At 45.3% G+C, this 14,304-nt stretch overlaps 1 protein-coding gene across 12 annotated transcripts in view; it reads right to left on the bottom strand.

Moving 5' to 3' along the window:
• LOC137375194 (diacylglycerol kinase delta-like) overlaps positions 1-14,304 on the bottom strand; it is a 158,230-nt gene that overhangs the window by 50,544 nt on the left and 93,382 nt on the right. For all 12 annotated transcript variants that reach the window (XM_068041971.1, XM_068041972.1, XM_068041969.1 and 9 more), the window contains 9 exons: positions 13,133-13,235; positions 11,502-11,664; positions 10,115-10,223; positions 9,601-9,740; positions 8,437-8,521; positions 7,753-7,847; positions 6,940-7,039; positions 4,469-4,733; positions 1,323-1,475 (listed from right to left, as the gene is read on the bottom strand). In XM_068041971.1, coding sequence (XP_067898072.1) covers positions 1,323-1,475; positions 4,469-4,733; positions 6,940-7,039; positions 7,753-7,847; positions 8,437-8,521; positions 9,601-9,740; positions 10,115-10,223; positions 11,502-11,664; positions 13,133-13,235 — 1,213 coding nt within the window. The remainder of the gene's footprint in view (positions 1-1,322; positions 1,476-4,468; positions 4,734-6,939; positions 7,040-7,752; positions 7,848-8,436; positions 8,522-9,600; positions 9,741-10,114; positions 10,224-11,501; positions 11,665-13,132; positions 13,236-14,304) is intronic.

Here is a 14,304-nt window from a genome sequence, read left to right on the forward strand (position 1 = left end):
GACCCTAGTCAGCACCATTCTCACCCTCAGACCCCGGTCAGCACCATTCTCCCCTCAGACCCCGGTCAGCACCATTCTCCCCTCAGACCCCAGTCAGCACCATTCTCACCCTCAGACCTCGGTCAGCGCCATTCTCACCCTCAGACCTCGGTCAGCGCCATTCTCAACCTCAGACCCCAGTCAGCGCCATTCTCACCGTCAGTCCTCGGTCAGCGCCATTCTCACCCTCAGACCTCGGTCAGCGCCATTCTCAACCTCAGACCCCAGTCAGCGCCATTCTCACTCTCAGACCCTGGTCAGCGCCACTCTCACCCTCAGACCCCGGTCAGCGCCACTCTCACCGTCAGTCCTCGGTCAGCGCCATTCTCACCGTCAGTCCTCGGTCAGCGCCATTCTCATCCTCAGACCCCAGTCAGTGCCATTCTCACCGTCAGTCCTCGGTCAGCACCATTCTCACCCTCAGACCCCGGTCAGCGCCATTCTCCCCTCAATCCTCGGTCAGCACCATTCTCACCCTCAGACCCCGGTCAGCGCCATTCTCACCGTCAGTCCTTGGTCAGCGCCAATCTCACCCTCAGACCCCGGTCAGCGCCATTCTCAGCCTCAGACCCCGGTCAGCGCCATTCTCACCCTCAGACCCCGGACAGCGCCTTTCTCACCCTCAGACCCCGGTCAGCGTCATTCTCACCCTCAGACCCCGGTCAGTGCCATTCTCACCCTCAGTCCTCGGTTAGCGCCATTCTCACCCTCAGTCCTCGGTTAACGCCATTCTCATCCTGTCTTTATTCACTGTCGCTTTTCCCCAAATCTCTCTGAGTGTTGTCCTTGCTCCCAGACCTTGGAGAATGCCAAACCTGACCCACATCTCAGTTAGTGCTGATCCTGCCCCACTGACAGTCCCATCCCTACAACTCTTTCAATGCCACTAATGTGTTCAAGCCTCACTTAGTGTTAATCCATATCCTACCCTTAAGACATAACGATTATGGTTCTGGGGTTTCCTCTCACTTCTCTTTCTCTCATTCCTCTCATGATCCTGCTCCTCTCTCTCTCTATCCCCCTCTCTTTTTTTTCTTGTTCCTTCTCTCTTTCTTTCCTTCTTACCCCCGCCCCCCCCCATTGTGCCTTTTCTCCATTTCTTGGAACAGCTCCATACTTTCCCTGAAAACCTGGAACTTTCTATATGCAAACTTGTGTGCACGGGCCCACATCAGAGGCTTCTATGGGCCAGCATGTGGAAAACCTCTAATCACTATGCCAGCTGTTCTTATGCATAGCTAGTACTTTGTCAGAAATTTAGAGCAAACATCAAGGCTCAGTACCTTTCCAGTGGACCTTTCCTTTGATGTTGGTGCTGTATGAGGAGTGAAGTGAGATCTTGTCTTCATTTTGGGATTCTCTCCTTTCGTCCTCAGAGCAAAGACCAAAGGTGTAACCTTCCTGATCCTGCGTCTGTGCGTTCTGTTCATCCACAGCTTGACAGGGCAGAGAAAAGAAACGCTATAAATTGTAATAAATAAAAGCAAAATACAGCAGATGCTGGAAATCTGAAATAAAAACAAGAAATGCTGGACGTACTGGTCTGGCAGCATCTGTGGAGAGAGAAGCAGAGTTAATGTTTCAGGTCAGTGACCCTTATTCAGAACTGACAAATATTAGAAATGTAAAAGGTTTTAAGCAAGTAAAGCAGGGGGTGGGGCAAGAGATAACAAGAGAGAAGGTGTTGATAGGACAAGGTCACAGAGAATAACTGACCAGAAGGCCATGGAACAAAGGAAAACGGTATGTTAATGGTGTGCTGAAAGAGAATGCGTCAGTAGAGAGGGTGTGAATTGACTGTAAAGCACAAAGCACTCCAAGCACAAACATTAAGAAAAAATTTAAAAAACAGAAACAGTGGGTAGGCAAAGTAGAAACAAACTGATCAAACTAAAAAAACTAAAATAAAATAACCAAATAAAAAAGAAAAAAATATCTAAACATAAAAGGGGGGGGGGTCTGTCATGCTCTGAAATTATTGAATTCAATGTTCAGTCCGGCAGGCTGTAACATGCCTAATCGTTAAATGAGGTGCTGTTCCTCGAGCTTGCTTTGATGTTCGCTGGAACACTGCAGCAATCCCAGGACAGAGATATGGGCATGAGAGCGGGAGGGGGGTGTTGAAATGGCCAGCAACCGGAAGCTCGGGGTCATGCTTACAGACACCCAATCTGCGTTTGGTCTCCCCAGTGTAGAGGCCACATTGTGAGCAGCGAATACAGTATACTATATTGAAAGAAGTACAAGTAAATCGCTGCTTTGAAAGGAGTGTTTGGGGCCTTGGATAGTGAGGAGAAAGGAGGTAAATGGGCAGGTATTACACCTCCTGCAATTGCAGGAGAAGGTGCCGTGGGAAGGGGACGAGGTGGTGGGGGTAATGGAGGAGTGGACGAGGGTGTCACGGAGGGAACGATCCCTTCGGAATGCTGACAGGGGAAGGGAGGGGAAGATGCGTTTGGTCGTGGCATCATGCTGGAGGTGGCGGAGGATGATCCTTTGGATCTGGAGGCTGGTGGGGTGGAAAGTGAGGACAAGGGGAACCCTGTCGCGGTTCTGGAGGGGAGGGGAAGGGGTGAGGGTAGAGGTGCGGGAAATGGGCCAGACACGGTTGAGGGCCCAGTCAACCACAGTGAGGGGGAATCCTCGGTTGAGGAAAATGGAAGACCTATCAGAAGCGCTGTCGTGGAAGGTAGCATCATCAGAGCAGATGCGTCGGAGATGGAGAAACTGGGAGAATGGAATGGAGTCCTTCTTCACACCCTGCCTCCTGTAAGGACTCCATCTCCGACGCATCTGCTCTGATGATGCTACCTTCCATGACAGTGCTTCTAGTATGTCTTCCTTTCCCTCACCGAGGATTCCCCCTCACTGTGGTTGACTGGGCCCTCAACCGTGTCTGGCCCATTTCCCGCACCACTACCCTCACCTCATCCCCTCCCTCCCAGAACCGCAACAGGGTCCCCATTGCCCTCACTTTCCACCCCAACTGCCTCCAGATCCAAAGGATCATCCTCTGCCACCTCCAACATGATGCCATTACCAAACGCATCTTCCCCTCCCTTCCCCTGTCAGCATTCCGAAGGGATCGTTCCCTCCGTGACACCCTCGTCCGCTCCTCCATTACCCCCACCACCTCGTCCCCTTTCCACGGCACCTTCCCCTGCAAACGGAGGAGGTGTAATACCTGCCCATTTACCTCCTCTCTCCTCACCATCCAAGGCCCCAAACACTCCTTTCAGGTGAAGCAGCGATTTACTTGTACTTCTTTCAATATAGTATACTGTATTTGCTGCTCACAATGTGGTCTCCTCGACACTGGGGAGACCAAACGCAGATTGGGTGACCGCTTTGCGGAATACCTCCGCTCAGTCCGTAAGCATGATCCCGAGCTTCCGGTTGCTGGCCATTTCAACACCGCCCCCCCAACCCCCCCCTCCCCCCCCCACATGCTCACATCTCTGTCCTGGGATTGCTGCAGTGTTCCAGCGAACATCAACGCAAGCTTGAGGAACAGCATCTCATTTACCGATTAGGCACGTTACAGCCTGCCAGACTGAACATTGAATTCAATAATTTCAGAGCATGACAGGCCCCCCTTTTTTATGTTTAGTTATTTTTTTATTTTTTCTTTGGTTATTTAATTTTTTTTTAGTTTGGTTAGTTTGTTTCTATTGTGCCTATCCACTGTTTCTGTTTAAAAAAATTTTTTTTAATGTTTGTGCTTGGAGTGCTTCTTACTTTACCGTCAATTCGCACCCTCTCTCTACTAACGCTTTGTCTTTCAGCACAACATTAACATACCGTTTGCCTTTGTTCCATGACCTTCTGGTCAGTTATTCTCTGTGACCTTGTCGTATCAACACCTTCTCTCTTGTTATCTCTTGCCCCACCCCCTGCTTTACTTGCTTAAAACCTTTTACATTTCAATATTTGTCAGTTCTGAATAAGGATCACTGACCTGAAACGTTAACTCTGCTTCTGTCTCCACAGATACTGCCAGACCTGCTGAGTATTTGCAGCATTTCTTGCTATAAATTGTAACCTATTCAACGACAAGACTAAAACTGACTATGAGGTCTTCACAATGACCTAATCCTTGGCCAGACTGCCTTCTCAGTGAGTGTTACTGTCTAACACTGTATTAATAATTAGTGTTGCGTTGTATTTAAAATGTTGGTTGATTTATGAACAACATTTCTGTGGAGAATTCAAGCTGGTAGGAACTGTACACCTATAATGTTTCAGCAATCAAAGGAAGAGATGTGGATATTACAGTGAATCATCTTTCATTTTGACTGTTGTTAAGTCCTTAATTCAACAGAACTAGGTGCCTGGGATCTGTGTACAAACTGGTCAGGGTGTCTGATGCCTGCCCATATCTACACAATGACTCCAGTAGCTCTGCAGTGAGCTTCTGCTGATTTCTCACCTTTCTCTGCATGTTCTATGATCTGTCGGATCGCCTTTTTCAAGCTATTTGCTCGCAACATGAGTTGCTCCCTTGGGTGGAATATCTGTGGCCTAGGGGAACAGGCCGGCCTGTCCTCGACAAGGTCACACTCGAGACTGGTTGTCTCGCCATCTTCCTGTTCTTCTGCAATTGTTGGCGGTGGGTTTGGTAGGGATGATGCTGCCTGGGATTCATCACTGAGTGTTTTGAGCAGCGAATCCAGTTTTTCTTTTAGGACAGAGCACTGCAGTTAAAGGAAGAATATATCAGGATAGTCTCCTATTGTGAAAATAAAGAGTGATGGAGATGAAAAGATACATAAGCTAGCTCTTACAGTGTAGAGCAGGTGTTTGTAGCTGACAATTGAGGCACAGGTACTGATACAGTGGTAAGCATGATGTGCATATGGATATGACCACAAAGGAAATAATGGCAAAATAAATGAACACATTATAGGGAGTGGGAAAAATTAATGCCTCAAAATTATACATAAGTGCCAGGAGTGTTTGAAATAAAATGGAAGACCAGGGGGTTCTTGCTGGAGAATACAGCTATGGTATCAGAGGCATTATTAAGATCTGGTTCAACAATGATACAGGTTGGCTAAATGCACTGGACTACAGATTACTTTGATAGAAAGGACAAACTGGCAGGTGTGTTGCAGTCGATATGAAAAAGAACTTGATTGGAACGGAGATGGACCTATCTAGGCCAGGAGCGGATAAGACGGAAATCTTATGGGAAAGCAGACATGACAGGGTAGGAACTAACTGTGGACATCTGCTGGGAGCTACCATGACAGGAGGAGGGATTGTATCAGGAACCTTCTAGTGAGATTCAATAATTAGGTACTGGAACATTTGCAGTTATTCTGGGTGGCATCAATTTGCCAGGGATAGGCTGAAAAGTCTTTAAAGTGGCAATAGGAGTGACGCCATGGTCCTTGACCTAATAATGGGTTGGTGCATGACACTTGGTTAAGGAACCTGAGAGAGCAGGGATGCTATTGGACCTGATGTTAAATATCAAGATATGGTAGAGCAGGCCACAGTCAGAGACTACAATATGGTGCATTTTAAATTTAGACTTATGATGGACAAATCAATGAGTATGATGGAAGCATTCAACTATCGGAAGGTAGATTATGAGGGTGGACTGCGCTAGCATTGTTAGAGGGGAAAAGTATGGAAGAAAAGTGGCTCCTGTTTAGGAATATTCTACAGAGCACAGAACAAATGCATAAAGAAGGAAAAGATCAATGTGAGCAAAAATGAAAGGATAAAGACAAGATTGCACGTAAGTATAAAGCTTTGATTAGCACAAAATAAATATAAAAACAAGGGAATGGAAGTTATCAGCTGGTCACAATAACTAAAATAGAAAAAGTGGTTGGGATAGCAGGGACTACTAAAGACAGGTTAAGCATTTCTAGGAAGAAATTTGCAGCGAGCAGGGGAAAAAGGAAACAGTGGAACCATCAGACGATCCCAAAGGTAATTTTATATTAAATGACCAAGGTCACATCTGTTGTGGATAAAGTAATAGAAGGCATCCTGAAATGGGACAATGAAATATTGAGAAGAAAGAAGGAGTCAGCACGAATTTATGGGAAATTTAGCTGAACAAATTTACAGGAGTTCTTTGCGAAATGACCGACCTTGCTGGTAATGGAAATTCTGTGGATGTGATATATTTAGATTGCAGAAAGGCCTTTGATACTGTGCCCCACGATTATCAGTCCACAAGATCAGAAGGTGTGTAAGTGAAGGCAAGCTGATGAGGTGGGCTGAAAATTGGCTAAACCAGAGAAAGCAAAAGCTGATTGGAAGGGAGCTGCATCAGCATGGCAGGAGGTCACCACTGGGGTGTCACAGGGATTAGTACATCAATTATTTAGAGTTGGACATAGAAACAAAGCTATCTACTTTAGCAGATGACAACAAACTGGGGTGGCAGGAAGTTTTCAACAATAGGTTAGAAGCCAATCAAATATGAAGGGATCTTGATCAGTGGGAAGATCAGCTGGAGTGGCAAGCAATGTTCCAGCTTAGTCGCACATATGTGTGGGTGCGCAGCCACCAGAAGGTACTGCTCAAGAGTTGCTCTGTGTGAAATACCGTGCATGTGTAGTCAAAATTTAAAGGTACTGCACACCGAAAAAACTGGCAGCACGCAACAGAAAAATGTTAAAGGTAACATTAGTGGCAAGTGACATTTAATATGGACAAATGCAAAACACCAAGACTAGGGAAAAGAATAAATTGACCAAGTTGAATAGCACACCGACACTGACTGTCTGGTCTCACTTGAAGAATGGGTGACTTGGGTGAGGTATCAGAAAAGGGTGCCAGTGCCTGTAGGACTGTACCCAACAAGAGTGAGTGCCACCAGGACAGGAAACTGAAGGGAAAAAAAAGTAAGCAGCTGACAGTGCAGCTCCACCTGCATACCTTTCTTGCCATTGTCTCAGATTCTTCCCAGTTCTCTGTCGTCCTTTCATAAGCCTTTCCGACCCGGGCAACAAAATCTTTAACTGTTTCACAAAGCACTCTGCAAGGAGAGAGTAAATGAATAAAGCGGAGACCATCACCTGACATTATTCAGACCAGACCTTGGTATGTTCGGCTTGTGCCACACGCAGGCATCCTCTTGATGGTTCTGCTGGTTTTCATCATGCTAAATCTACATTGACCTAATTACCTGTCTGTGTTTCTTTTTGTGTCCTGATTTGTGATTGGCCACTACTAACCATATGACCCTCACTGAATTAGAGCAACTGGTCGGCTACACTAGGGAATCAGACACCACACTCCTGACTGCTGAAAACTGAAAGGATTTAAAGCATTCAACAGCGCTTCCTCAACTTCCATTATTGTATACTTCGATATGCATCTACAACACTTTTTTTTTTGCTTTTATCACGTTTCATCTAACTTTGGATGTGAAGATCAAGAATGCTGTTCCAGATTAAAAATAGCTCTGCACTAAAAATATAATTTTGCATCTAATTATTACATATAATTTTTAATTCCACAGATTTCAGCAGTTGTTGCCTCATTATACAAATGATGTCAGTGATCTAACTGTAAAAAGAGACACAAATTTTATAGTCTGGTCTACATTATGTGGGAGATCGCAGTGGGAGGAGTTGCAGCCTGATGAAATATTGAAAAGAGCTTAGGAAAGAATTGGTTGGAATCAGTCAGCCTTGTAAACTTAATGCTCTCGCATAGTCTAGGTGCATGTTATTGCACATTACTCACTTTGCTGATGATATTACCACCGAGTGCTGATCCGATGTCAGGATTTTTGACAGGTGTGCAGCGACTGAATCCTCATAGAATGAAATCTGCTGCACCTGAGGAAAATTGGGCACAACACAAGAGTTAAATCAATCAGTCACCTTTACAATCCAGCCTATTTAACTTTTCACAAAATGAAAAAGCTATCGTTTAACTTGGTAAGGAACAAAGGAAGGAACATAGGAATAAGAGTAGGCCATTCAGCCCCTCGAGACTATTCTGCCATTCAATCTGATCATGCTATATCTTTTATCATTTTAAACACCTATCAATTCTTCCCTTAACCTTCTCAGATTTTCAGCTGAAAAGTTCCTTTTTATCACCACACATAAAATGTTCTTTAAAACCTTACTAACTGTGATATATATGGAACGTAAGCCCTGTAGCTGTACAGAGATAGAGTGGGGCTCAGCAGAAAGAACAGAGAGAGAACCTGCCCACTGTCATAAACCAAAATGAGAATTTATCTATGAATAAAGAAATGCATTTGCCCCCCATCCCCACCATTCCATAATACTACTGGATGGACACTGAGGTTGATTAGATTACTTAGCTTCACTTCCATGGTGTGAGCTTGACCCTTGCATTACCTGACAATCATTTTATATGCATTTAGCTCTGTACTTATATTGGTTAACTTCTTACCTCCAAATCGTCGCTGAAATCCTCCATCCCTATTGATGATGAGGAATGCCGTGGAACTTTTGTCTCGTAAACCATGATACCCCATCTGTAAAAATTATTATAATTAGACACTGCTCATAGGTTTCCCATTTTCTCAACTTCAGTACATCATTCTAGGTTATAATGCTCCCCTCAGTTATACAGCATTACCTTGCCCTCTTATATCATGCACCATTAGTCTTCTCCCTGCAGCATGCACGATTCCCTTCCATCTATAACATGCACCATTACCTTCCCCCCATATCGTGCACTATTATCCTTAACCCAAATACCATACTCCATTACTCTTCCCATGTACTATGCAGCATTACTCTCCTCCTCTTATGACACACCATTATCCACTTCCCACTACCATGCACCATTCCCAAGCTCAAAGGAAGGTAAGCACCCTTCTTCCAAACTTTTGCCAACTAATGGGAGTTAACCTGTGCATACTCAGTAAATAGCCTCTCGCATATGCAGGAGAAATGCCTGTTACCTGGCCCTCTGTTGCTTCCTGATTGCTCCAGCATCGTGCCCTCCCCTATTCCCTGAGCCGACTGGTCCGGGATTATGAACTTAAGGTGCTGGATTGCATGTCCCAGGGGTCCGCAATGCTTGCTGTTGTCTCAGCCACATCCACACTTTGCTGTGATGTTTAGTTATTTATGTAGTAAGCATTCTTTCATCTTTTCTCAGTTACTGACCATTTTTGCTTCTATCACATGTCTATAAGCTTGGTGCTGAATGTCTTATCGCCTCACCTCCTTGTCAGCATTGACCCATCCTGGGATAACAGTTCCACAAGCATCAGCAAGTGTCTTGTGCTATGTGGTGAGAGCAGACTACTTGACTGTGAGAGGACATCACAGCCGTGCCCAATCCTGTCCTCACTCAATATCCACATGCGTGCACTTTCCAGCAGGGCTCACAGGATTGTGATCAGGAGCAGGAACCCTGACTGCTTCTCCCCTCCCAAGATCAAAGATGGTGAAGTCATTATGTACTCAAGTTCAGAGTGACAATGTGGTGTTGCACAATTGTGCATTTAAGTGAAATCAACAGAATAGAGGGTTAACAGGCTCCACGTCTCACTAATGCAATAAAACTAAGGAAAACCATTGGATTTTTAAACAATGTGCTCACCTATCCAGCATTTTTGTACTTGCTCGTTCCAGTTTCTCCAGGATTTGAGGGAGCTGTGTGTCGTCATCGCAGGCCGAACCCCACCCCAGCACACGTGCCAGGTCATTCCCTGTACCCAAAGGCAGCACTCCCATCTGGCACTGAAAAAGTGTGCAAGTTATTAAAAACAAAAGAGTCAGCAATTTCCTGGAATACCCACATCCTCAAATACAGTTTTCTGTCGCACACCTCCCCTCAACCTCTTATACTTCAAACCTCCACTTCTTTAAATGTAGCCTCCGATAACAAGCAAGGAATGAGATGATGGGTCCAATGTTAGAAATGTCAGACTCGAAAAGGAGTGGCATGATAGACCCAATTATAGAGTCAAACATGGACTCTCATAGTTGAAATGATAGGCTTGTTAGCCTTTTCTTGCTCTGCCATTGTAGGTTGTTATTGTGCCTTTAGCTCCAATCAAAACAGCAAGGAGATCTTTTAATAGATCTTTTGTATCGGATACTCCACACAATACCTGTTTGTGGAGATTGAGGCTATCGATTTCAGACAGCACCCATCCAACGCTGCCGTCTCCGCCACATACAAGGATTCGAAATGTGTCAAACTTCTGGAATAACCGCAAACTGTAAACAAAAAGACAGCATATTAACTTACACTGTTGTTTGGTCTTAACTGTCTGAAAATAAACACAAGAAATGACAAGAAACCCAAATAACGTTCCCAAACCTGTATGCCTGCACCCCTCGATTAAATTGAACATCACTCTTACACTGGTGACTGTCATTCCAACTACGTCTTCACTCCTTTCTTAAACAATTCTGTTCCCAATCTTCCACGTTCGTTTTCCTGCCCAAAGGTAGTTAACCCTCAGAATGATAGAATCAAGCCATTTGGCACATCAGATCTTCCACAGGCCCCACTTAGTATAATCCCAATCTCTTGCTCATTCTCTTTACCTTTAATGGACCTCTTCTCATCTTCTGTTTTAAATATCCCCCCATGCTAATCTATGGCTCCATTTTCTAATTTTTCACTTTAAGAAGTCCTTTATATCTCACTATTACTTAATTTGTTCCTGTCAGGTGCCCCTGCCATCAACTTGAATCAAATTATATTGTGATCACTGCTTCCAAGAGTTTCCCTACTTTTAGGTCATCTATTTGCCCTGCATCATTACCAGAATCATATCAAGTAGCACCTCCTTCCTTGATGAAATAGAAAAATTAGTCCGGAACCGACTGCAAGACAGAGCTCTCTGCTAACACAAATATTTTAACTATCCAAGTCTAGTTTTAGATAATTAAACTCTCCACTTATAAAATTTTTATATCACAATTATAACTATTATATCCATAATTTCTACAATTGTGCATTTTAACTCCCACAATTAGACCACAATGAGAACTCCCTCAACTAGACCTCAATGAGAACTCCCACAACTAGAACTTTGTTTTAACCCACAATTATCACTGTTACAACCCACAGTTAGAGCTCTATGATAACTCCCACAATTCAAACTTTTGTTGGGTGGTTTGCACAAATACCTAGCCTTCCTCTGGTTTCTCACCATGGCCATGCTTTGTGTATGAGTTTAGACAGTGAGGGCCAGCAAAGTATTCCAGGTATGGAGGGTGCACACAGCTAGGCTCCATTCTGTCACCATCCATCCATGAAATCTTTCCGGCCGGGGTCATTGGGTAGTGACCATGAGCAGGAGCTATGAATGATCTTTCCCCTCCCTAAACCAAGGGACTAAGGCTATTGCTGCTCCCCTCCTTACCTGCCCACCGCAGAAGAGCAGTTCTGTTTTTAATAAAACCTGCCTAATACTACACCCCAATAGTCTGATAAATATGAACTGCAAAGATGTGTGCACTAAGGAAACTTGAAGCACCTCCTACCCAAGATGCGGGCCTCCGTTCATCAAGTCAAACACCTGAGCCGGGTTCAGTAACTGCTTGAATCTCCTCAAGAACTTCACCCCCTGGTTATCTCCACTCTTAGAATTCACAAAGACAAGAAGCGGACTGGTACAGGATGGTGGACAAGTTGCTTTCCAAAACCCTGAAGAACAGCAGGATTGTGATTAAAAATGTTACCGAATTAGGAGTGCTGTTGCTCACTGAAAAAAAAGTGATGAGTTTAGTAATTGTACGATCACTTGTCACCCTAGACCACTGTATCTCTTACACTGTTTGATTTGTAAGTTTGGGTCATTGTTAGTTTTATTGGACATGTTGGCTTAGTGCCTACCACTAATACAGAGGGCAGGACTGGTGGTGAGTATACAGTTGGCACTCTAGCAGAGCCCTGCGCCCTCACTGTCAACAGCAAGTAGCTGGGTTGCTGTTGGGCTGAAGCCACCATGGGTGACATTGCAGCTTCAGCCCATTTCAAAGAAGTTGTGGCCCCACACACTGCCATTCACTTCTTCACATCCTTGCAAACTCATTCACAAACTCTCTCAGACCCACTCAGAATCACTGACAGCTTCTCGCAATCACTCTCAAACTCTTGCGGACCCTCTAAAAACTCTCACAACTACTCATTCACAAATTCTTGCATGCTCACAAACTCTTGCAAATCCTCTCAGAATCACTCACTCTTACAATTACTCCAACTCCCTCACAACCACTCACAAATTCTTACAGTTCCTCTTACAATCACTCTTCCTCTCAAAATTGCTCAGACTCAAACTCCCTCACACCTACACCCAACCTCTCACAGACTCTCTTACAATTACTCACAAATTACCTCATGCCCTCTCACAGTTACTCTCAATTACAAGCTGACAGTCACTTAAAAACTCTCCCACACTCACTCATACCCTCTCACAATCACTCACAGATTCTTTCACACTCACTCACATGCTCTCTCTCTCTGACACTCTCTCGTCAGCCATACTCCCAAACTCAGGTCATACATTCAACCCATTCCTCGCCTAGGGCCAAACATCCTGCGCACTCCTAGCTTTACAAATATTCTTGGGTCAAATGTCTCACCCATTCCCAATCTGCTTGTCCCCTTCAGTTTGATAGCTCAGTACATGTAGGCAAACTGGAGGCCTGCTACCCGACCCGAACCAGACGACATGTGTTGGGTTCGGGTCGGGTCGGGCCCATCTTCAGGGTACAGCTTTCGGGCTCGAGTCGGGCTGGGCTGAGTCCAGGTCAAGTCGGGTTGGTTCGGCCCGGACACACATGGTAAGTGCTCTGCTGGTAAATATTAAAAATAAAAAAACTTACCTGAGCTGGGAGTCCGGGACGAAACTGAGTCTGTGCAGTGAGCGAGTGATGTCATCATGACGTCATCGCGCATGCGCTGTAGCTTCTTGCGGATTCGGTGTCAGGAAGGTACGTAAAGGGATGGTCGGGTCAGGCTCGGGTTAAAATCAGAGGGACTCGGACTGGGTCAGGCTCGGGTCCGCTGTGGTTCGGTTGGGTTCAGGTCGGGTTCTTTTTTCCCAACCTGAGCAAGCCTCTAAGGCAAACTGCTCTTTGAACAACAAGTGGAACAAAGGTGTTGAACTCACCGTCAGAATCTATGCTGTTGAGTGCAGTCGGAGGAATAACAGATACTTTACACTGCCCCAGAGGACATTTGATTGGAAGCATGTCTTTACAGGCTGTGTGTACCTAGAATCAATGAATATGATACAGAAATTAGCACACAATGGTCCACACAGGAGGACTGAAATTGAACAGGGCAAAAGCAAAGAACAAAGCGACTTAGGAGTGAGGGAAAAGACATTAATTGCTACTGCAGACTTATAGTCTCTCATACAGCTGGTTTCATTAAGGTAATTTGTGATGGGACATTCCTAATGGATGCTTGCAATTCCCTTCAGTGAAATTCCGACTAGACCAGGATGATGATCTAACTCAGTTACTCAGCATGCCTGGGCTACCAAAACATGACTTAGTCAACATGCGGATAAATGTTGCTATGGCTTCACATATAATTACTTGGTTAAACTGTGGCAAATGGCAAAACCTCTTAACCTGTGTACACCATTCCTGTATTTCCACATATGATGTTCACTGAATGGAAATCAAGTCAATTTGTTCCTGTGCAGGGTATAAACATTTTCAGCCTCTCACAGCTGTGAGCCTGCTTCCTGCTTCTACCTGGCACTGTTCCTTCTCTGCAGGCATGGACCGTGTGCAGGACTCTGTTACTGCTCTGGTGCTTGGTCCAGTAAAATCTGTGGCCAGATAAAGAATACTCATGACACCAGGTCTGCAGCCCACCTCAGACAAAATCAACTCCATAAGGAAGACTAGGATAGCTGGGACTGTCTAGAACAGCTGTGGTGAGACAGGGATCTGGGGGAGGGGAGAGAGGGAGCAGAGATGGGGAGTGGGGTAGAGATAAGCAGTGTTGAGCAAAGGAGAGAAAGGAAGTGATGGGGGTGAGATGCAAAGTGAGCTGGTGGAGATAGTGAGTGCAGTTAAGGGAAATGGGGAGTGAGTGTGGCCAGGAAGCAGAGAGATGGGGTGTGGGGTACAGGAAGGAATGAGGGTGAGAAGATGGCATGGGGGAAGGGCGAATTGATGTGAAAGCTGGGAGAGATGAGGAGAGGAGACATAATGGCAGAGCTAGGGAAGAGCAGAGACACGCACAGTGGTGTTATGATGAGGAGCAGGGACCAAGGAGAAACAGGGTGTGAGACAAGGAAAAGGGAAGGGAAGATAAGGAGGAGAC

The sequence above is a fragment of the Heterodontus francisci genome, chromosome 11, assembly GCF_036365525.1.
Source record: "Heterodontus francisci isolate sHetFra1 chromosome 11, sHetFra1.hap1, whole genome shotgun sequence".
Classification (NCBI taxonomy): domain Eukaryota; kingdom Metazoa; phylum Chordata; class Chondrichthyes; order Heterodontiformes; family Heterodontidae; genus Heterodontus; species Heterodontus francisci.